The sequence below is a fragment of the Pezoporus wallicus genome, unplaced genomic scaffold, assembly GCF_028554395.1.
Source record: "Pezoporus wallicus isolate ANWC-B61680 ecotype Strahan unplaced genomic scaffold, APGP_CSIRO_Pwel_v1 contig_5261, whole genome shotgun sequence".
NCBI lineage: Eukaryota > Metazoa > Chordata > Aves > Psittaciformes > Psittacidae > Pezoporus > Pezoporus wallicus.
Genome location: NW_026642423.1, coordinates 8,425,686 through 8,449,974, shown reverse-complemented (window position 1 = coordinate 8,449,974; position 24,289 = coordinate 8,425,686). Strand labels below are relative to the sequence as shown.

Sequence of the window (24,289 nt, the reverse complement as noted above, 5' to 3'; positions counted from 1 at the left end):
GAGATGGGAAAAGGGGCATGTATCCACATTTATTTTTGTAATAGAGGAGTTTTCAGTGCTTCCTAAAGCTTGCAGCTTGGACTGCTTGCAACCAGCCTTGGATTTGAGGACTGCAAAAGCTGCTCACACTGCCTCTTTAAGGGAAAAACTAGTATAGTTTACTTGTACTTCACATGCAGTTGTGCAAAGTCTTTAATGAATGCTTCTGTAATCAAATTGATTGAAGTTAGTAGGACTTTTCACTTAGGCTTAACTTCAAAGATATTAACTATGTCATATCTTGTTTCTTTATTTCAGTGTCCTAGAATCAATGGAATAAAAGCCTATACCAAAGAAATCGACAGAAGACAAGTTACCCTAGACCTGCAGATATGGTAACATTATATCATTGATTATGTAGATGGTCCTTAACTCACTGCCCATTTGGCACTTGCATGTGAGTTGTCATGCTGGACTGAACATGCAGGCCACTAAGATCAGCATGAAGTGCAGAGGTCCTTATTTTATATTGAACTAGCATGATACAAGATAATCTGTCCCCAGCTGGATGTCCTCAATATTTAGAGAAGTGAGATGTTGTGCAGCAGCCTTTAAGTCAGAAAGCAGTGTCACCTGCACAGGTCTAGGTGTTACCTGCTCTGGCCCATCCCTGCTGCCATGGGTATAGGAATGTTCCCCTTGCCTTTGCCATTCATGGTAGTAAGAACCCAAGTTTTGGAATTGTATTTTCTATTCTGACAGCTCTCAGGCATGGAGGCACTTGGTCTGTCTTGTCCCACTATGGTTCCTGTTCAGTGCAACCTCTCCAGTTCTTCCAGAACTACTCATGCTATTTATTTTTCAATTCCTTCCCCTAGATTAAGCCTCTTGTTTTAATCACCATTTGTTCCATGTGCCACTCTGCACATCTGCTTTTTTGATTACAGCTGTTCTCTGAGCAGAAAACTGCCTCTAGCTCTATTAGCAACAACAACAACAAAATTAGATAAAACATTTCATACCTCCCAGGCTGTTTTGAATGAGCTTGTGTGTTTTGTTAACAACAGAGGCAATGTAGAGCTAAACTTTCTCCTTGCTTAGCCTGGAGAATGGAATTACTGGGGGAATTGCCACCTGCATGCTGCTGTAGCTCTGTAAATTTAGCAGTTTGAGCTGCCTAATTTAAACTGCTTTACTTCATGGTAGTGCCAGAAAAAGGCAGTTGTGAAATTGTAGTGTCTTGGCAACAGCACAGAGCTGCTCAGAACTGTGCCTGCCGCTTAATGTGGCAATGGCATGGCAGCATCCCCAGCCCTGGCAGAGCACAATCACTCCCTGCAAAATGACATGCTTGATTTTTCATCCAGAACATGTTGTGCTTCAGTGCTGTCAGTGAAGTGCTCTTTGTAATAGCCAGACCAGTTGAGGAGCATTTGGCAAATCATTTCTGCTTTCCATGTTGACATCGAGGGATTTGATGCCTTCAAGGCCCTGCAGGAGGTTGCTACTGCTCACTGTTAAATTACTTCTCCAGGCTGCTTGTCCCACATACTCATTTTCACTGTCTTTTAACAATCCTCTGCAGAGGGATTCCCACACCTCCTCATTCCTGTCCCTCTGGCAGACCCGTCAGCATCTCCAAATGGCCAGACACTTCCTGTTCCTCATCCTGTTGATAACTTAACCTGAACTGTCATCTGATAACCCAAGTATTCTCAAGGGAGTATTCAGACTACCTTGTCTGTCTGATGGGCTCTGTGGAGGACCCAGTTTCTCTTACATTAATAGATTAAGATCAGCAACTAAGCTGGGAGTTGTGAAATCTACAGTGTCCACAGGAGGTATGTAGTCCACAAATGGACAGAAGCAGATCTATGAGCATATGAATAGTGGTGCTTTCCTGCCTTTTCCTGGATTGCCAAAGGAACTTCCTTTTTTTTTTTTTTTTTTCTTTAATCAAAGAAATGGACAATTTCCACTTTTCTGGAGTGGAAATAATGAACCAAATCCCCATTACAAAATAGGCTCTCTTAGCTACCTGAGTATCAGTGAGTGCTTGCACTGGTGCAGCTGGTGCTGGGAGAAGAGCTGCTTAGAGGGGATGGACTTGAACTGCCCGATGTGACTCTGCTGCCCTTTGCACTACCTTTCTTGCCTCTCTGCCAGCTGCATCCTGGTGATGTTTAAATGGCTGGGTCTGTTCAAAGAGCTGCGGCCTGGCATCACAGTTCTGGAGAGGAGAGCAATGTGCTGTGGGTGCCAGTGCAATGCTGGTGCCAGTGCAATGCTGAGACCACAGTGACTGACTTTCCTCCCTGGGGTTAGGTTTCAGAGAAGTGTGGCTATGTTGCAGTGGGCATTAAAGGATTAACATGTCTCCATGTTATAAACATGACTCCTTCGTCTTGGTGCTTGCTAGCTGTAATTTTCTAGGAGTTCCCTCACTGGTGAACCCATGTGAGCTGGCCTTTTGGCTGCTTGGCTGGCTCACCACTGACCAGGGTGGCTGCAGCAGGGAAGGCTGAGCAGCTACTTCACGCAGGATGCTGTTATCCTTGTAGACAGCACTCCTGCCTTAGCAGCTCTTCCCCAATCCAGTGCCAAGTTACCCTTTGTGTTAGGCAGTGTCTTGCATTCAGAAATTTCAGTGTGCTCTGTAAATGCTTCTTGCTTTCAGTTTCACTATCCTCATGCTGGGGGCTCCAGAGCTGGATGCAGTATTGCAGGTGGGGCCTCATGAGAGCAGAACAGAGGGGCAGGATCACCTCCCTTGACCTGCTGGTCACGCTCCTTTTGATGCAGCCCAGGATACAGTTGGCTTTCTGGGCTGTGAGTTATGTTGAGCTTCTCATCGACCAACACCCCCGAGTCCTTTTCCTCAGGGCTGCTCTCAGTCCAGTCTCCACCCAGTTTGTATTCGTGCTTGGGGTTGCCCTGATCCACATGCAGGACCTTGCACTTGGCTTTGTTGAACTTCATGAGGTTCACATAGGTGAACATGATGTGGTGCTAAATGCTATGGTTCAGGGTTGTGCTGTGTGAAGAAGCACTTCCTCTGTGTTAAATTTGTCATGTGATGTCACAGATTACATCCTTTACATGGGAACTGTGAAAAATAGCACATAGAGATCCCTTTTATGGTCAGTAGCTGTCAGCAGAGCCAGTGATGCAGTAGATCTGGTATGGCATGGAACAGAACTTGAGAAGCTGCTTTAATTAAATCTGTTAACAACAGATTGCATGTCTGCAGCATCAGAGCATTGGAAATGGTTCTGTAAAGCACTGCCTCATTACAGTATTTGCTGCCCCATGTGAAAGGACTATACTTGAGTTTTTGGCAGGAGAACCAAGGCACTGAGGTGATTACTTGTGAGGCACAGAGGCCTTTTGGCAAAGGCAAGGAAGGAGGCTATAAATATTTCAAAATCTTTTGCTTGGTCCCTGAGATGATGCACACAATTGGTGGAATTAAGCTGTGTAAATTTTGTCACAGCTTACAGGACTGAACAGATTACCCTCAGGTCTTTTTGTGCACAGTTTGTCATATACCTGTCTGAAGGTCCTGGTGACTGTATTCTGTGCATGTATCTGCTTTCCAACAGATTTACCCAATCTACAGCTTTCATATGACACATAAGAAAGAATCGGGGTTCTTGCAGTGGCTAAATGAAATATGAGATCCCTGACAGACTGGGATTTGAAATCCCCAAACCTGAAATACAAGATCCCAGCTGGAAATAAACTGGCAATACTCTGGGGTCTCTAAACTATTTGCCCCAGATCCAAATCATGACTCTGTCCTCTGAGCATAGAGGGCTGAGAGTTGCATTTTCCAAATGAATTAAAGTTGAAGCGTTCCAGAAATGGTCTCCAAAACTGCATTTTTCAAAGGGGGAACTTTTCAAGTGCACCTACTTGATCTCCTACAGCTGCTTTTCTTCCCACTAATTCTGCAACTGCCTGAGCTACTGTGTAGCCATGTAATCATTGGCTATAAGTTTCAAAGTATTTGAAGGCACTGTTACCTCCCAAAAGAATATATTTCAATCGATAGAATCATAGAATAGTTAGGGTTGGAAAGGACCTTAAGATCATCTAGTTTCCAGAAGAACTGTTTCACATTTTCATTTCCAGGCTCTTCTGTGGCATTTACAGTGCATAAGAAGTCATAGAAGAATGGTGAAAAAATATAAAATATAAAAATATGTAGGCATTGCAATTTCCTCTTAGAAGAGACTCTCTGGACTTTCTAATGGACAAGTTTTAGAACAGAAGACAGTTTCTGTCACCTAGTGCAGAACTGGAGAAAGTAATCAAAAGAAGCACAAAAGTTAAGAGCTTTGGTGGAGTTTGAGTTAACTAAGTTTGTAGGATCTTACAGGAGCTAAACACAATTTGGAAACTTGTCAGTCTTGAGCAAAAAGGGAATACTTGCCTCAGGAGTCAGACTTGATAGGCAAAGGGAAAAGGCAGAGGTGGTCTGTTTTTTCTTGGTACTTGGTCACGCTTTCTTCTCTCTCTTATTTGTCTAATACTGCTTGCTCATTTACCCAAGTCCAAAGTCAGGCAGACTAAGCAATAGTGTCTGCTTTACAAAGCACTTGAGAAGGGTGGACCAGACGGCACTTTCTGCATGTGGGCTGATGAGAAGGTAGGGCTTGTGTGGAATTACTTTACAGAGGGAGGAATTGCACATGCCTTTTCTAAAGGAACACATACATACCCAGGTTAATCAAATTTGTCAGTAGGTGGTCTTGTAGCATCCGTGCTTTCACCCGTTGTATCATAACTGAGCCTAGCTTTTCCACCCAAGTACAGAACAGACACAGATACACCCATTTATACAAGCTTCTCCAGTTCACATCCATGGCACAGGCATGCTTATCTGTATTACCTTGTGCAACAGATGGTGTAGGAGAGACATGGGTAGCTCTTCCACCCTTCACAGATGGGTAAAGTATGGTCTTCTTGATAGTGGCAGAGGGGCTCAGCTCTGCACGCTTTTGAGTGTCAAGGCTTGAGTTTGGCTCAAGCATGCTCTGGGGGAGAGCAGCAGAGAGCACAGCAAAGTTACGCTGAGCAGAGGTGGCAGGCGAGGGCATGAGCAGCCTGGACTGGAAATGAGGAGCAAAACTAGTGAACAAAGCATGCATCCTTTTCACTGAGCACCCTGGTGTGGGGGTGATGCCTGTATGAAGCAGACTTAAGGATAATTGAAGGCTCAGGCTCTGACAAAAGAGGCAAAGACTTCTCAGACATCTTAAAACACAATTGCATGTATTGTAGTGTTACTGGAGAAAAGAGACATCTAGGACTGGGTGGGAAGAGTTTTTGACTCTGTGGAAAGCAATGAAGGTTGTAAATTGAAACACCCAGCTATTATTCATTGTGTTGGACACAGGCAATGGCTGAATTAAATCCTCTTGGATTAATTACTGCAAATTGAAGAACTCATTTTGCTTTCTCATTTAGACTTCTCTTGTGACAAAACTCTATTAGCACCCAGTGTAATGGGCTGTAAGATAATGTCAAATTTGTAGAAACTAATAAACATAAAAATAAGCTTAATTACGTGACTAGCTCATAGGGAAGATTGTGTTAACTTTGGCATGGCCTGTGAGGTTGGTTATTTAAGAAACAAGAATGTTCTAACATTAAAGGCTTTTATTTGTGTGTTATGAGCTTTTAAAATTCTGTTAAGTGACTATTGTAAACAAATATTTGAGAACTTTGCTTGCAAAAACGGAGACAAATTCACCAGGTTACTCATTCCTGACATTTTTCTGGGGGAGAGGTAACATGTCTGTGTGCAAATTACAGGGTGAATTCTTGGCAACTGCAGCACTATTTGCCCGTATACATGTGGTCAGAGATACATCTTGTCCTTTGATTATGGGCTGAAATTACGCATGCAGGTGGCAAGCGCAGCACATTCACTGTGCTGCGGTACCTTTACACCCTGCTTTACCTGCAGTGTGTTTGTGTGTCTGCATCCGGAAGGAGCTATTTCTCAGTGGACTGAAAAGGAACCTGGTAGCTCCCTTCAATTGTTTTCTGCCAGCAGCATCAACAGATCTGCCAGGTTCTGCTTCCTGGGGAGTGGCTATCGGTTTCTGCATAAGGTGATGTTTGTACTTTATTTAAGTCTAAGGTGGTTTCTAAATTGCAAAAGTACCACACTCAGCATTCATTTTATTTAAGGCCTGATGTTCTCCATGGCAACTGACCAAAATCTGATCCAAATCATTGCCTTTTAATTCTGCCTCAAGGAAAGCAGGTTATTTTTAGTGAAGAATTTGTCCTTCAAGTGGACAGGGTGAGGACCCCATATGTAATGGTAGGATGGCTCTGTATTAGCTTGGGAGCTGGATCACCAGGTGGTGGGGTGGGATCAAGCCTTTGGCAGAGAAGAGAGCAAGAGGACAATTGCTACCGCTTTGAGACTTGAATGAGCCTGTTGATCCCCTCCTTAGAGCAAGCTTGCCTCAGCTAATGGCTGGTGTTAAGAATGGAAAAGGAACAGTGAAATACAGATTTTGATTTGACAATTTGCAGGTAGATCAGTCACAGCTGACTGCATCCTTTCTCTTGTGAAGATCTGACCCTTGTTCAATCTGCTCAACTTTCCTTTTTAAGCTGCTTGAAAATCCATCTCTGCCTATGTGGTCATGTTGTCAGTCATTAACCGAATTTCATTTATACTCTGTGCAGCCTAAAATTTTCAGACTGTGGAATAATGTGAGAATTTTTTTTCAGTTACGTAGGGGACTGTGAGATTCACATGGACATATCCAAATTTAATCTTGGAGTGAAAGGCGTACAGGTGCGTGCAGTGCTAATGTCTGTTCAAGGCTCTGTGGTGCAGGAGTTAGCATGTACCAATGGGAGCGGGGGGTCACGACACTTAACTGGAAAACCACTGATGAGTAGGTGTGTAGTAATCGGTTTTATCTCCTTTGGTTTTGGCTGGGCAAATGTTGTCTTCCATGGAAGGCACCCAAATACCTCTTTTAAGTTTCTTAATGTGACTTTTAAATAGGGTCAGTGCTAGAGCATTGAGTTCATGTGGGACAGCTGCTGCCACTGGCACTCAAAAGAGTTGCAGGTTGGTAGAGAACTTCAGAAGAGACAGATTTGTCAGGGTGTTCATAACTGGGTCCTACATTGTTGAAAGCTAATAAGCGGATCACTACATTATACATCAGTCAAGGTTGCAGAGAAGCTCCACAAACTTGGGAAGCATCGCCTGATATCCATAGCAGTGATTTGGGGGGGGAGAAGGTTATTGTTGTCATTAAATTCTAAATAAAATTACTTCAGGTGGGGTTTTTAAAATTATCTCAGTCACTGAAAAGCTCACAGTTTTGAAACTGCATCCTAAAAGTACCTTCAGACTCTGTTTTCCTTGCTATTTGCAGTTGTATGGAACATTGCGGGTGATACTGGAACCTCTTCTAACCGATGCACCTTTCATTGGAGCAGTGACCTTGTTTTTTATGCAGAAACCGGTGAGTCTGTAGTGAACTGCACTCCGTAGCATTCCTGCTTCTTGGTCTATCTTGGTGAATGGATAGGTCTTCAGTGAATGACACAAGCTGTCCATCACTGGTAACCCAAACTGTGCAACTGTTGAAGGCATTTGAATAGCAAATTCCTGATTGTTCAATGCTCCTCCTGAGCTCCGAGAAGACAGGAATGACTTTGCCCTGTTGTTTTGTAGTAGTGCCTGAAAAGTTACTTGCTTCACTCTAAGAATGGGAGGACTTTCCAATGGTGACAGCACAGGAGCCATTTCCTAGGCCTTTGCTGCAAGTTTCCTGGCAGGTGGATTTTAATTCTTCCCATTCATAGATTTTAAATACACTCATCTTGGGAGACCATTCAGTCATGCTTGTGCTTTGAAAATTTAAGGTCACTCGCCTTGTAGTTGAATTGTGGTTTAATAAAACATGAGAAACCTTCTAGTCTTGTAAAAAACTAGTTATAGCACACAGCTTTGCTTGCTTGTGGGTTATGGTCTGCTTGAGTTCATGGAAGTCATACATTTTTGATCTTGGATGAGGTGTTTTTGTATTTGGATATAGTAGTATTACTTTAGCACATGAAAAAAACCTTGTGTGAATAGAAATACAAACTCCTGAAGTCAGGTAGTGTTTGTAAATCCCCCTGCCTCAGGGTATAGGCCAACCCCTAAGTGAAACGATGAGGAAACAACTTCAAAGTCTAGGTAGAGGTGTCAGATTTACTATGTATAACCCTAGGGCATCTGCCAGTGGCCATTGCTAGGGGCTGAATGCTCTCTTTCCCTGTACTTGCAGGACAAGTCCAAGTGATACCCTTATGTCATGTATAGCAGGTAAAATAGATAAGGGAATAGATACCAGCTGTTGGTCTCAGTGTACAAATGCAGTCACTGGGGCAGATTTTGCTTTCTTTAAACAGCTGGCTTTGTTTTAAAAGCATTTGCTTCCCTTTTAAATTCTACATTTTTTCTGAAATAAATTTTAATAGTCCTGTATAATTTTTCTCCCTGATCTTGTTGTAGCACTTGGAAATCAACTGGGCAGGCATGAGCAACCTCCTGGATGTTCCAGGGATTAAGTGAGTTTTCACTTTGCTTCATTTTACTCTTCCTTAAAAAAACTTTGGAATTTGGGACACCTGTGTTCTTCAGTAATCATCAAAGCTATTCTCAAGAGCATTGTATAAAATATGTTGTGCTGATACTCATCCCATTGTATCTGGCTATGGAGTTTGTAAGACCTGAGGAGTGTGCTTTTTACAATCTGTCAAGATTGCTTCAATCACTTCATTGCATTTAGGGTGGAAATAGTAAATCCTCAAAACAACAACGTTCTGTAAACTAAAAATCAAGCCCTTACGTTTTCCACGTGCCAGTTACTTGCAAAGGTAGATGAGGTAGACCTAGGTGACTGGCAGTCTGAGCTTACATTTCTTTGCCTTAAAGTGAAAAAAGTTAAGGTATCACAGAGTTGCAGTCCCTGTGACACACTGCGATACAATCCATGATAAAGAGAACTGCACCACATTTATAACAAGAAATGTTCTTCTCTTTCTGTGTAATCTGCTCACCCTTTAAGATTCTTCAGAAAATGTAGCAGTTCTTCCCCAGTGCCTCTTGGGTTGATCTTGTACATAAAACTTGCAGAGCAAGGATGAAAATCTTGGTGGCTTTCAGTACTAAGCTTCAAACTGTTTCTCCAGATTGGAGGTTCACTTTATCCTTGTTCCTTAGTGCAAGCAGAAATTTCTGTTACGGAAGAACAAAATACATTTGTCTTTCTCCCTTTAAATGCAATTGCAGACACTTCTGTTCCCCTTTCTTCCTCTGCAGCTCATGGTTTGCAGATTCATAGGAAGTGGCTGGCTGCTTCAGGTGCCAATTTATGCATTAAAGGGTCTCTGAAGACCTTTGATGTTGAGTAAGAGGAAGTTTTCTTTTTCTCTTAATTTGAGGCAAGAGTGGCCTTTTGCCCTGAAGTGAGTCTTGGGAGCTCCAGTTTTTATCAGGGAAATTAATCTGTCTTTTCTAACATGTTTTCCTTAATCCTTGCAGGGAGAAGGTGTGTAGGTGTTCCAACCTCCAGCCTCTCGTATAATGAAGTGCAAATTTGGTGTCCTAAATTTTCACTCCATGGTTCTCTCACAGGGATTTGAACACAGAAAGCCTTTCTTGATCATCAGCACTGCACATGAAAGCCAGGAACAAAACATGCCTGACCACGAATAGGTTGAAGTACAGGTTAAACAAGAGCTCCCCCTTTCAAATGAATTGCACTTATTTAAGAGTAATGAAACTGGATGCAGTCGTCTGTCCTCATGTACAAGCTGTACTTAGTTGGGTGTACCCTGAGACTCAAGAGAAGGGACAATTATGCGACCTTCTTGTGGGTTGGTTGGTTGGTAGGTTTTTAATGATAGGAAAGCCAACAGCCTGACCAAGGGCTTTCAGGCTCCTGGTTTCACATTTGGAGTAGGAGAGGACTTTCCTTCTGTGTGAATCTAGCCTCATCTGAGAGCTGTGATAATTTTGTTGAGGTCTTACCTTGAGAAGTTACCTTGTAAGCACTAGGGTTATCAAGAGGATGAAAGTCTTTCAGATGTTTAATGCAAAAATAAGCCAAGCTATTTTGTTTTGAATGTGGCTGGCTTCTCCTTCCATTTTACAGTAAGGTCTCTGAGCCCCCTGTGAAATGAAGAAGCTTACTTATTCCCTCCTTGCCTTGTCCGTCACTGGTGTTGGCATTCCAAAGGAAACATATAAGGCACATGAGTTTGTATGACTTGTTTGGGGGTATGACCACCTCATCATATGGCCTATGCTTCCATTCACTATTTACAACCTGGTAGATCTAAATTCCCCTCCAGCCCTAGTAACCCTAGAGTGGAACATCCCTGCATCAAGTGGGCACTTGCACGGTGTGTGCCACAAGGCAATGACACTTATTTGCAGAATGATAGGGAATAGATTGAAAGAGATCTTGAGAGACTGCCCCATGCTCATATTCTTCTTTGCAGTGGCTCAGCTGGATACGGATTACTGACAGGAGACAGCCTTACTTTCTGCAGTGATCCACATCCACCCTTGGGGGCTGGTTTTGGTGCTGAACTGCCCATTTCCTCTTATTCTAAGCTAAGTCACAAGCATGACTTTCTGCTGCCTGTGTGCAATTGTATGTAGGCACTCATAGAATCATTGAGGTTGGAAAAGACCCTAAAATCACCTAGTCTAACCATAAACCCAAGACTGCCAAGTCCACCACTAAACCATATCCCTGAGTGCCACATCTACACATCTTTTAAATACTTCCAGGGATGGTGACTCCACCACTTTTCTGGACAGCCTGTTCCAGTGCTTGATAACTCTTTGGGAGAAGGTGGCTGCCACATCCCTGCAAGTTTTCAAGGCCAAGGGGCTTTGAGCAACCTGGTCTAGTGGAAGGGGGGTTGGAACTAGAACCTGATCTGTAGCAGGGGGTTGGAACTAAATGATCCTTAAGATCCCTTCCAAGCCAAATCATTCTATGATTCTATGAAGGCAGGCAGTATAATTCATTTTGCAGTGCTCATTTATTTCACTGTGCCTCATTCTTTCCTTCTAACTGAAATTCTGATTGATTGTAGACATTTAGGTTGCTTTTTTTCCACTCCCACATGCAGTGTAATGTCAGACTCACTAATTCAAGACTTCATTGCTGCACGGCTGGTTCTACCAAACAGGATCACAGTGCCTCTGAAAAAGAACATGAACATTGCCCACTTGAGGTTCCCCATCCCGTATGTGAGTTGGTTTCCATTTTGTTTTTTTTTTTCTTCCCATCAGAGGTGTTAATCTGCCTGAATTTACATTTGCTGCAATGTGGATGCATACAAGCCTAGTGTCTTAGGCTCCTGTATCAGCTGTTTCCACCTGGATTGTAGGCTTTCTGTAGCCAGCATTTCAGAAATATAAAAGCAGATGTTGGGTGTTTACAATTTAGGGAGAGGTGGGACTAGAAGGGCCCTACTCTATATGGCGTAAGAAGTTTGTTTTGACACTGAGTCACTGACCAATTGAAGACTTTAGTCACCTTTGAGAATACCACAGCTCTTCAGTTAGAGAAGGTAAATACACAAGCAGTGAGTGTCAGGATACTTAGTTTTTTTATTAACACTGTGAAGGTGTGTAAATGGGCAGCTCAAAGGGTGACTTTGTTACAAGAAAAATGATCAGGGAAAAACCCAAAAACCAATGTGAATGTTTGACATAAGCAGATCTTCAGTTTCTTTCATCCATAAAATACCTAATTCACTTATTAATGGGGGTAAATATAAATGAATGGCAAAGGGATGCTCCCTATTACAAACTTATATCACCAAACTGAAGTTGAATGGCCACTCCACAATAAAATAAGAACCTGTTGGTGGGTGCTTAGTTCCTCCTTCAGTTGACAGGAACTGATTTTTACTTTTGATTTACTTTATTTTTTTGTTTTTACTTGTAATCCCATGTGCATAAGCATGCTTCTGATTTAAAAATAAATTGAAGAATATCTTCTACCCAGTTATCTAGGTTGGTTTGTGTATCTGTTTAAGGTGTTTGTTTTGAATTGGGTTTTATTTTACTCCTATAGGTAAATGGTGAAAAAATGTTTTTATACAACTGTCATTAGAAATATACTGCATCAAAACATGTCTTTGCAAAGCTGTCATGATGATTACCCTTGCTGCCTGAAATAACTATTTTTAGGAGTTAGCGTATTATAATTATTCAAAGATCACCTTTTCATGAACAATTTTGTATCTTCTTTATTTAGGGAGTAGTAAGGGTTCATCTGCTAGAAGCTGAAAACCTTGTCCAGAAAGACAGTTTTCTTGGTGCAATTAGGGGGAAGTCGGACCCGTATGCTCTTCTTCGCGTTGGCACGGTGCAGTATCGAAGCAAGACAGTTTCCCGAGATCTTAATCCCATTTGGAATGAGACATTTGAGGTACTGAATCTTTTGACCTTTCCATCTGTAGGATGCACAGCCATTTACATCTCTGTGCTTGGAGGACCTTCTCTTAGCTGACTGCACTGGAGCAGGTGGACTTACTTGTTACTTGATTGAGGCACTTCTTTCCCTTAAACAAATTCAAATTTACATTGCAAACTTGAAATGTCATTCAGGTTGATCTGATTTACATATGTGGGTTTTTGGAGGAGGTGCAAAGCGCTGCTTTAAGAATCAATCAGTACAGTAGTCTGTACAGCTGTAATCCGTTCTAGTATTGATTCTTCTCTGCTTATTAGGAATACCAGTTTGAGAGGTTTAACTTGCAGTTCAAAACCAAGCAAACTGGTTTTGAAATATTTTCACCTATAATCAATTGTATTTCCTACACAATTAACCATGAAACAGCAGGGAATGTCCTTAATGTGTTAAAACAGCTGTGAAGTGTTCATGTCACGTATATAAACCTATGTGAATGGGTTTTAATTTTAATCAGCACCTCCTTCTCTTCCAGTTTGTTGTTCATGAAGTGCCTGGTCAAGACTTAGAAGTGGACTTGTATGATGAAGATCCAGATAAAGATGACTTTATGGGCAGGTAAATTAGAGGTTACTAGACCCTTGTTGCAGAGGTTACTAGGGTCTAGTAACCTCTGCAACAGAACACTCCGATTACTCATACTAGAAATTTAATATTGAAGGGAGTTATTCCCTTTGTCCACATATTGATACCAAGTTATTAGTTCTTAGTGCAGCTAACTTTGAACAAGGTGGAGAATGGTCCAAGACTCCTTCAGGAAATCCTAGGAAGCCATTAAAAGGCTGGTTACACAACTTGAAATTTACTTTCAACTTACTTTAGTTTTGGAAGTATTTCAAGTAAGTGAGTATTACAGAAGTGTGTGTTCCAGCGCACATGCACACAGATAATGCAGAGAAGGTGTTATTTGAAACAGATCTGAGTGTGGGCTTTATTGGTGGTGGCTTCTCCCCCCAAAAGCAATATGTTGTATTCCTAAATATATACTGAAATATTTGCTTTTTGTATTTCAGCTTGCTTATAAGCCTGGTGGATGTAATGAATGACAGAACTGTTGATGAGGTAAAGATCACAGCTCTATATTTCTATATCTGGTTGGCAATATATGCTTACATGTATTCATCTGCGCTCTCCCTCTGCTACTGCATTGTTTCTGTGTGCTTAAAGATTCCTTGCACACTTGCACTGGTATCTTCACAAAGAGAAGATACCTTCACTCATAAAACTTCAAGTAGCCATTACAATAATTTTTACAATGAATCTGGCAAACTCAGGCAGCCCTGAGGTTATGCTGAGCCAGCAGTGGGGTATCTTATGTTGGTGTCTCGTGTCCTGTAAGTACCAAACGTTTTGTACAAGGCTGCAAGTTAGTTTGGTGAAACAGGCTGATTGCTGGGGGAAGAAATGATTGTCTTCTTGTGGTTCATTCTGTTACCCAGCGCTCTGCAAACAGTGCCAGGGTGCCTGTCTTGTGCTGCTGGTTGGAAATATCCATGTGCTTTGCACGTACATGGTATCTTGTTTTTTCTTTTCTGGCTTGTGTTTCTGAGTAGATGGACATGCTACAATCTAAGCATCAAAAATGCAAGCTAAGGCGCTCAAGATACAATTCGTATTGTCTATTGTTTGTAAGTCTCAGAATGCAAGATTTATTCTGCCTCACCTTTCTCAAGTTACTCTTTGTCATTTCCACTTAGTGGTTTCCCTTAAGTAAGACAACAAGCGGACACCTCCATTTAAAGCTGGAGTGGCTTTCACTTGTAAATGACCAAGAAAAGCTACATGAGGTGAGTATATTTTCTTAAAGGATTCCAATACTCTGAGCTCTGTCCATCCAGTGATCAGCAAAGGAGTGTGTGAAGTTAGGGACACGAGGCAAACTCACAGGAGCTTATTTTTCTATTCTATAAATCTATGATTCTTTTTTTGTCTGAAAAAGTTTTGATGTGATTTCACCTCTCTGCCCCTCCTGATGAGGAATGGCATTTTCTTGCCCCATGTCTCTTGGTAATTAAGGAGTAACTCAAATCTGGCAGCTCATTTTACTTGAATTAACAAACCTTGAACTTATTCACTGCAAAGTTCCCTTCTTTGATAATTTTTCCCTTCTCTCATCATCTAGGATCTGTGCAGGACCCCTGTCTATAACCTGTACCACTCACAGACAAATAACCCAGCACTGGTGCTTGGTAGGGCCATGCTTCCCAGTGATGTCTTGTTTGTCCAGCAGAATTGCTTGGATAAAGCCCATCTCCCAAGGATGCTGCTGCTTCAGAATCAAGCAAAAGCATTTGAGTTCCACTGAAGTGAATAAAATTTGTTTCCAGGCTTTGTTCTGCTGACACTGACGTGGACGTATGTGGCTGAGCATATTTTTAGGTGTCTTGCTGCTCTGGGGAATCCAAGCAGTTCTGCATTAGAAAGATTGAAAAGCATTAAGGCCAGTGAATTGCAAAGACTTGCACCTTTTCTTACTGCTCTGCTTAAAACTGTCATGCTGTTTTGGCTTGTGCTCATCTAAACTGCAAGTTTTAGGAGAAAGGTGAAGGGATGCTCAGCTTTCAGAAACTGTTTTGAATTTGTATTGTGCTTTACATTGTCCTTGATGGGTGATCATGCCTACCTTGTGTTTTATCTTTCTGGGCCTTCACAGGATAAGAAGGGTCTGTCTACAGCTATTCTGATAGTCTACTTGGACAGTGCCTTCAACCTTCCAGTAAGTACAAATCACGTGCAGGCAGCCTTCACTCCTAACCTTTCATCAAAGCCCACAAATTTAACTGGTTTTAAATACTCTTTTCATAATTCAGAAAAACCACTTTGAGTATTCAAATGGGGAATGTGGAGCAAAGAAGATCAAAAATAACAAGTACCTCAAGGTAAAATTTATATTCTTCTCCCATGCTTGCAAAACAACATTCTGGATTATGCGGTATCGTAGCAACTGAAACTAGCTGTGGTTAAGAAGAAATAATCTTATCACCACCAGAATCAAACTGACTGGGGTTCAAAATAGTGATTGAAAGCCCACCCCCCACCACAGTGAAAATCTAGAAGGTCTGAGGGGGAATCAGAAATATCTGACTGTGTGTGGGGCTGTCTTTATTTTTATTTTATACCTTGGACAGAGAGCCTCCAGACATCAGACCAAGTAAGTTTCTTCATCAGGGTTTGAAGTGACAGGACAACAGATAATGAACTCAAACTTAAACAGGGGAAGCTCAGGTTGGCTATAAGGAAGAAGTTCTTTACTGTAAGGGTGGTGAGGCACTGGAATGGGTTGCCCAGGGAAGTTGTGAATGCTCCATCCCTGGCAGAGTTCAAGGCCAGGTTGGACAAAGCCTTGGGCAACCTGGTCTTGGGTGAGGCATCCCTGCGCAGTGGAACTAGATGATCTCAAGGTCCTTTTCAGCCCTAACTATTCTCTGATTCTATAGTACCCTTTTTGACTGATACAGGGCTTCTTCCCACGCTGAGCTGTTCCAGCGTGACCTTCCATGTTGGGATGGGAGGAATATGCTTTTTTGTGGTAACCTTCCTGTCCACTGGAGACCTCATCACCAGATTCCTTCCCCTAAGTTTCAGAGGGATTCAGAAGCCATGCTGTCACTCATGCCCTCTCTCTCTTTGCTTCTGCTTACCTTTTTTCCCAAATACTGCATTTTGCTACTGTGATGTAAATGGTGGTTACAGGGAGCAGTGTCTTTCTCCTCTTTTTCTTGAACAAGCTACACACATCACCACAGCTCTGAGCAATGGATAAAGCTTCCTATTCTCTCTGAGTAGCTCTCCTCTTAAATGCAGTCTTTTTAGATAAGTTCCCAGCACTGTCATATGCGTCACACTTGATAATCCTTAATTTTGGACTTCACTGTATCCACTTTGTATACAGTGTTGTGCCAAGACCAGCCTTAATTTCTATAGCATTAGTGTAAAGAAGCGCAGTACAAGAGGTTCAGTATTATTGCTTCTGGAAGGAATTCTTACTTGATGCCAAAGACTTGCTTCTAATTGCTTCACAGCAAGTTTCCTGAGCCTTGGAAACCAATTCTGAGAGTTCTGTTTCACACAGGAATGATGAAGATTTCCACTGAGCCTTCAACTCTGTTTCCTTCCAGCTTCTGACAAATTTTTAACTGCTCACCTATTGAAACCTAAATACATAAAACTGTGGCTTAAATGTGTACTCTAGGTGGCAGAGAGTAAGACTGTGCTGTGTTTTGGCTGGAGTCTCTCCTGTGTACTGCACTCTTCAGATGTCCCACATCTGAAAACTAGTGTCAGCTTTCCAGCAACTTATCTCACTAAAATTAGTGGCTTGATATTGTTTCTTGTAAACTATAAATGTATCTTCTTTTTCATTTTTGGCTGTTGTTTTTTTTTTACTTCTCCTGCTTTCTTTATTTTTTTCTCCCTTGTATTGACAGAAGATGGAGCGAGAACCTTCCTCCTTCGCCCTGCTCACAGTAGGAAGCAAGACTCAGAAAAGCAAGGTGAGGCTGTTTGACTCCTCTGCTTTCCTTAAATACTTTCTATTTTATGGGTGACTATCACCAAGTAACCCCTAGGAAGGGTAGGACCAGTGAAGCTGATGTGAAGAGCTGTAGTTATAGTCAGAGCTGCAGAGGCTAGGATGTGGGGGTCCACTTCAGCATGTGGAAGCATCACTGGGTTGTGCTTGATTAGTGGGTGCCTGCCCAGCTGCTGTACAGGTGTGTGGTTTTGTGTTCATGGTCATGAGGTCCTGTAGGTCAAGATACTCTAGTTCTTTGAGGGTTGAAGAGTCACAAATGATAGGTCTCCAACCTGGCTCATGCTTTCTCAGGGCAGGGTGTCATTTTCATCAGAGGCATTTGCTTCCTCATCAGTCTCCTGGCTCCTGTGTTTCGCAGTTCTACTGATTTATTTTTTATTATTTATTTATTGATTTTAACCTGGACGAGATGTAGCTAGATCTCCTTCACTTCACTTTCAGTCAATTTTTCATTATTTAATACTTACTTTTGCCTGATGAGCATGAGCAACAGCTGAGTTCTGTCTTCCTAGCAGCTGCTGTGTTCATGGCCTGGCAGAAGCAGCTGGTTTATGGAGCAGCCTCAGCTGCAGCCCCTGTGGGTGTTTTCCATGCTTTCATCCTTGAAGTGGATGGTGCTGAAGCTGTACACTCTTCCCACAAGCTCTACACCCACCAAACCACCCCTCTAGCTTTCCTACCCTTCCCTGCCAGCTCGCTGCAGCTTTGGGAGCTGGCTGTGGGTGCCTGCAGGCTGGAAGCAGCACCCTGGCACTCTCTTGGTGGAAGGGTGGGAGGGAGGGAGCGGTGCCTTGCTGCAGGTAAGGTAGGCTGCTGGTCCAGGCTGTGCTGGTTGGGGCCAGCTGCAGCTCACCAGACTTGTTTGTCGGCATTTCCATGCCCCACAGAACTTGTTCTGATTTTGCCAGAGACTTTGCTTCTGCACAGTTCTGACCTGGAAATTTCATTGTCTCAATACAACTAATGTGTAGCATCACTGAATAAAACAAGAGGGTTACCTCTCTGGTAATCAGTGTTGTGGTATTCTTTGCTGTTTATAGAATAAGCTGATATATTTGCCACAATCTTCTTGTTGCAGACCTGCAATTTCAGCAAAGATCCAACATGGGGCCAGGCTTTCACCTTCTTTGTCCATAGCGCTCATTCCCAGTCACTCCATGTTGAGGTGAGAGAAAAGCCTTTCCTTTGAAGACCAAGTGCATAACCTTAGGAAGAAACCTGTCTTGTGGTGGATGTGATTTCAGTGCTGGTTGTTTCTGTATGCTTGTACTCCTACTTAAGAGGTGGAAGAAGCACCTGTTGTTGCATGGGTGATTCTCTGTTAGGTGATGCTGGTATCTACCTTTGCTCTAGGATCATGTGCAAAGGAGGTTTTATACAGGTCTGTGTACAGTAAAGCCATGAATATTTTGCTGTCAGAAATTGCAGCCTTCATAATTCTCAACCAGAGTTCAATCTCTTCACCTTGGTATTTCGTCTCACTAAGAAATCCTGTGTCTCACCAGCATACATTGCAGTCACAGCCAGTTCTCTGGCAGTTCACTTGGCCACAGAAATGGATTTTAACTTGGAAGGTATGCTAAGGATAATAGGCTAAAACAAGCTATTACCTAAAAAGCTTGTAAAGACCAGTTGTCATCCCTGGTGACTGGGACATTTTCCCCCAAGTAAGTAAGGAAAGTCAAGTAAATGCCAGGGCCTGATAAAGCAGTTCCTTCTCTGCATAGGAGATGTGTTTTTTACTCAAACATGCTAATTTGTTACACTCCTGAAATAGTGGCATCACCCATTTGGAAGTAACCATACTTAATAGTATGTCCTGAAGTAAAAAAGTTAATTCTGGTTTCTGTCTGAAATACCTTCTTGCTTTGCTATTCCCGGTGGTAGCTTTCCAGCTTGCCATCTAATAACTTCCCCCCGCTCCTAGATAAAAGACAAGGATCGGGACAGTGTCCTGGGAACTTCAGTGATATGTCTCTCCCACTTACTTACGGACCCAAACATGACTCTGGATCAAAGATTTCAGCTGGACCATTCCAGTTCAGACAGTTTCATTAAGATGAAACTTGTGTTGCGGGTAAGTTCTTTGCTGTATTCACTCGGCTTCCTCAATGGAAACACCCAGTTCTAACAAGAAAAGAGATGGGGAGAAAGGTGGGGTGTGGAGAAATGCAGCTTTGCTTCACAGATGAGTAGAAAACAAAAGTGTGACAAGGACTTTAACTGCCATTAAGAGTGCATGGTGGAGCTGAGATGTATCCCTGAGGCTTCCTAAAACAGTGCAGTACCATTGCTGAAAACCTTCTCATAACAATAAAGAGTTGGACTGAGAAAAATCAAAGCTGCTAAACAGTAAAGGAGGCAGATGCTTAGGAACTGTTTTCTCATTGTGCTCTGCGTTAGTGTTTAGACAGCGTTAAATACGTACACAGTAGGACAAGGGAAGGGATCACCACAGCTAATCCCATAGGCCTTGAACTTTCATTTCCAATGGCAGATTCATGCTGTTACAGTTTTGTGGTGAAATTTCATCCCAGGCCATAATGCTCACATTAACCCTGGTGCTTTGGGAGCAGCACTCATTTCTCTCCCCTGTGATTTTTAGACCTTGAATGTTGAAGAACCCGATCCACAAAGAGTCAAGGCTGGTGTCAGTGCCTCAAAGCAAGGACCTGTGCGTGTCATTGAGAAGGGCGGAAACCAGCAAAAGTTTGTCTCCGCACCAGACCCAGAAGTCTCAGAAGTACCTCCAGTGAGCAAAGACTCTGCAGCACCTGAATCCCTGCTGAAAAAGGACAGCAGAGAAGACCTGGACACAAAGGACAGTTCAGCAGCATCGGTACCAAACGAAGCTGTTGTTGGCCCTGATGAGGCAGAGCACAGCCAAAATCCAGAGCATCACACATCATCAGCACTGCATAGCAGAGCAGCGGTAGCACCCACACTGCCAGTCGTACAGGAACTGAGGCTTGCGCCCAGTGTTGCTTCGCTGGGTTCTCTGCCTTCTTCTTGCTTTGAATTAAGTAGCAGCAATCTGGAACTTCATAAGTAGGTGTTCTTCCAGCTGAATTGTTCTTGTATGGAAAGGTTTAGGGTTTATAGTTTGCTGTTGTATATGGTTGAATTCATGACTGCTAAGTCATTTGGAATTTTGTGTCAAATCACCTTATGAAGAATTGACCTAAGTATTCCAGTCAACAGCAAAGTAAATTATGAGGTTACTACCAGTTCAGGTGTAAAGTGAAAGTGTTTCCTTCTCTGGCTCTCCTAAGAGATGCTGCTTATGTTTGCTTTATATTGTTTAAGAGGCTCTTGCACAGAATATCCTTGGTTCCATAATGCCCATGATTTTAGCAAAAGGGTATTGGAAGTCGGAATATCCCATTTCTCTAAAAATATAAAATCTCGATAAGCATTACCTGGTTGCCTAAAGTTTTGGATGCTGTGTTTTATCCAGAAACTTTTAAGACTTTCAGAATGCTGTGAGCGAAGTGTTTGTGACTAGGTGCTCTTACGTGTGTGTCCTTCCCACAGTGCTAAGTGTGAGGCTGCAGGTAGTTGGCTCTGTCAAGGAAGATGGAGAGCGGGGTCTGTTTTTCCTGGGATGCAGAATGGAGTTAGTAGAATCCTTAATGAGCTGAAGTAGCAAAGAAGGTCCACCTCAATTAAGAGAGCATCAGGGCAGTTATAAACCTGAACATCAACCCCGGCTCCAGCTGCTCAGTCTCGCATTTCTGGACTGGCAAATTCTCCAGCTCTGAACAGGGCCTCATTTAGAAACCGTTTTAAAGCAATGGTTTTGGATTTGAAGCCACTTTAATAACATGCAGAATGAAATATAAAAAAGGTCCCATTTTGCAAATACTGACATACTTGAAGGAGCTGCATAACGTGCTCACCTGTACTTTGCTGCTCCATCTTACAGCAGGCCACGTAGGTGCTTTTTTGGCTGTTTGTACTCAGGGACTGAAATGGGGTACTTGTTACGGAAGGCAGGCTAGGCAGTGCTGGCACCACCAGGAGCGCTGTTTCCGTGGCACCTCTGTGGTCCAGCTGCTTTCTGGACATCAAACCTTAGGATGGCAGAAAGAACAGTGCCATGAAAATCAGTTTTAGTTAAAAATGCAGCACCAACATTGTCTCCTGTTTTGTGCGTGTGGTCGGTTAAATAGCTGTGTTTAAAAGCTTTGATTGTGCAATTGTCTTACAGTGGGACTGAAATGCCTCTGGGAGAGATTCAGCTCACGGTGCGGTACGCTTCAATACGTCAGAGTCTTGTCGTGCTGGTGAATGGCTGCAGGTAATGCTGACAATTGCTTGCTATGTCTGTAAAGGAAAGAGCTCTGAGCTTGTCAGATGGTCAGCAAAGCTGGAGCAGAACCTTGTGCTTTGTAAGCTGCCCAGTTGAGATGCACCAGCATTGGGTGGCTTCAGTCTGTGCAGCCACACTAAGCCCAGCTCTGGTCAATGGAGTGCAGCAGAGGTAGCTTAGCTTTCATTGACCCAGTACTACTTCTGACCAGCACCAACAACTGGTGCATGCCTTGGAATGTCATGATAGGCATCATGACAAGGACTGGATACCTATGACTGAATTTGTTAACATTAATTTAGGAATCCCAGGAAGTGACCACACACTCAAGTAGTGAAAACATTGTTTCAAGTTGCTTATGTTCCAATTCCCAAGATAAATGTTTCTGGCCCATGAAGGATTAGTCTGATTCTGAGAGACAAGGTATGAAGATATGAAGACACAGTGCAAGAATGTGCCTTGCTTGTCAGCATTGTATTTCTTTTAACAGAAACTTAGTACCCTCTTCCAATCGTGGAGTAGATCCATATGTTCGTATATACCTGCTTCCAGATAGAAGATGGACAAGCAGGAAGAAGACTTCTGTTAAGAAAAAAACTCTGAACCCCCAATATGATGAGAAGTAAGAAAATGTTAATTATGATTGTTGCTGAAATAGCTATGATCTCTATGTAATGAAAGCGCATGCATGAAAGTTTGTGCCTGGTGCTGCTAAGGATTGTCTTGTGGACACTTACAGGTCTTATGGAAAACCCCAGCACTTTGTGATTGCAAGTACTTGGGGCTGGCCTTGGTCTGTCTGCGGTAGTGTCTGTTCTCACCCCTTCTGCTATCCTAGCAGGGGCAGCCTGCACTTGTTGTTTTGCACGCAGCCATCCCCCTACCCATGTTTAACTCCCTGTTATTGCAGAGGCAATCTCTCCATTTGGATGCTTCACAAAGCCGCTTTCTCAGTTTGTACTTTTTTTGCCTGACACTTCTCTGACAGCTTTCAAAAAATCAAAGGCAGAAATACAAAGCCTTTTGGGACCGGACCGTTCTTGAGACAGACAGATGGATGTTCTCATCGAGACCTGATGGGAGCAGAATGAAATGCTCCCACCTCTTTTCTGACAGTCTCATGTCCACAGTTCCCCCACTGAACTGGAACGTGTTTCCTATAAAACCAAACATAGTAATGCTTAGAGCTCTTTTGAGAAGCTGTTTTAACCCCATATTTAGAGGAAAGTACACGTACGTGAATATTGGCTGATCCTGGGTGGCTCAGTTTTCCTATGTTGGGTCCATCCTATACATGTCAGTATAGATCAGAAACGGAGAAAAGATTTTAAAATACTTCATTTTCAACACTAGAGTGGTGGATTACTGTTCTCTTGTAACACCACTGATCTTGTGCCAGCACAGCTGTTAGAATAGCATCACTTTTTCCTCATCCTCGGTATTGACGTGTCTTGTACATCCTCAATTAAGTGTAATAGGTGGAGCAATACTTAGCTCCAAAACACATTACCTGTTTTACAACTCTGACTTGAGGAAAAGCTATTCAGGTGGGCAGAACTTCAGTGATTTAGCGTGGACAAAACTCACTTGACATCAGATGATGTGTGCCAGAGGCATGAGTCGGAGCCATTAGGAACTTAATTGCCACAGATTTCAACCTTTGTCTTCTCTTCATGTGGTTTAAACTGACTTTGTAAACTTAGGGGGTTGGCTCAGCTACTTCCTCTGAGTAATGCAGGTTGCACGGAAAACATGCTGATCTTCCACAAAGGGGGAAAATGATGGTAAATAGCATCTCATCATGGATGCATGTTTTCCTCCTTCCCCCTGGCACAGTGAGCAGTCTGAACAACAGTGTCATAATCTTGTGTGAGGCCTGGAAGAGATTTCTTACAATGCAAATAAAAATTGCCTTTTCATTACCATCCTTCTCTGGCCACCAGTGCTTATAGGATTTTAACTGTTAAGTCTCTCTTTTCCAAACTTTGCTTTTAGGTTTGAGTTTTTTGAATCTTTGGAAGATGTCAAGAAAAGGACGCTGGACGTTGCGGTGAAGAACAGCAGGCCATTCATTTCACAGGACAGGAAGGAGCTGGGGAAAGTAAGTTTAACAAAGCTGCTCTACTGGTTTAATAGAGCTGAGCATTCTGAGTGGCAGGATTCTGAAACATGGTTCTAGTGACTAAGCCTCAGAAGTAGGACTAGCAATCCAGAAACAATTTCTTCTGCCATATTTTCATTTGAAGTCAGGCTGTACCCATGTGGAAGCTTGTATGGGCTCAGACGACTTGTGTGCTGCTTCATTTCAAAGGTATGCTTCTTAAGTAAAAACGTGTTTCCTGGGATCTGCTGCTGCCTTATTGGGGAATGGCTCCAGTAGCACAAGCTCAGAAAGACAGGTGATTAAACCCAGAATTTGCCAGCGGTGCTTTAATCTTTCTGTGTAAACCGGAATCACTTCTTCAAGTTGTGATACTAAGAAAGCCAGAGGCAGTGCTGAGGCTGGCTAGTGCCCAGGTCCTGGGAGCTCAGGAAGCTCCTTCTCCTTGAGCCTAACCTTAAGTGTGTCTGATGTGGGAGGAGTGCTAGCTTAGCTAATCGATTTGTATGCTGAATAACATACACAGAAAGAAAATGTGCTTTTTAAAGGTGCGGATTGACTTGTCGCAGGAGGACTTGATAAAAGGCTTTGCACAGTGGTAAGTTTTCATCTCCATGCTTTTAGAGCATGACACCTGTTTTGCTGGAGCTTGTGCACCTCTTGTTGGGGTGCTGGTAAAGGGGCCCTGTGGTTTGGCGAGCAAGAACATATGACCCACAAACACAGGACTAACTTGGAGCTAATCTGGTAGTTTTATCTAAATTGTCTGGTAATCTAGTTTCTTATGCAATACCTGCCCTGTGAAACAACTATAATATGTCAATTATACT

General features: G+C 42.7%; 1 protein-coding gene across 4 annotated transcripts in view; it reads left to right on the top strand.

The window, feature by feature from the left end:
* ESYT3 (extended synaptotagmin 3) overlaps positions 1–24,289 on the top strand; it is a 32,805-nt gene that overhangs the window by 7,677 nt on the left and 839 nt on the right. The window contains exons 4-22 of one of the 4 annotated variants that reach the window (XM_057430067.1): positions 298–374; positions 6,736–6,802; positions 7,398–7,487; positions 8,525–8,580; positions 11,221–11,281; positions 12,297–12,470; positions 12,988–13,070; positions 13,526–13,574; positions 14,210–14,299; positions 15,166–15,228; positions 15,323–15,391; positions 16,940–17,005; positions 18,125–18,211; positions 18,974–19,123; positions 19,652–20,094; positions 21,257–21,346; positions 21,849–21,980; positions 23,354–23,459; positions 24,008–24,057. In XM_057430067.1, the coding sequence (XP_057286050.1) occupies positions 298–374; positions 6,736–6,802; positions 7,398–7,487; positions 8,525–8,580; positions 11,221–11,281; positions 12,297–12,470; positions 12,988–13,070; positions 13,526–13,574; positions 14,210–14,299; positions 15,166–15,228; positions 15,323–15,391; positions 16,940–17,005; positions 18,125–18,211; positions 18,974–19,123; positions 19,652–20,094; positions 21,257–21,346; positions 21,849–21,980; positions 23,354–23,459; positions 24,008–24,057 (2,003 nt within the window). Of the gene's footprint in view, positions 1–297; positions 375–6,735; positions 6,803–7,397; positions 7,488–8,524; positions 8,581–11,160; positions 11,282–12,296; positions 12,471–12,987; positions 13,071–13,525; positions 13,575–14,209; positions 14,300–15,165; positions 15,229–15,322; positions 15,392–16,939; positions 17,006–18,124; positions 18,212–18,973; positions 19,124–19,651; positions 20,095–21,256; positions 21,347–21,848; positions 21,981–23,353; positions 23,460–24,007; positions 24,058–24,289 lie in introns of all 4 variants that reach the window. The other 3 variants (XM_057430066.1, XM_057430065.1, XM_057430068.1) reach the window with 3 other exon arrangements.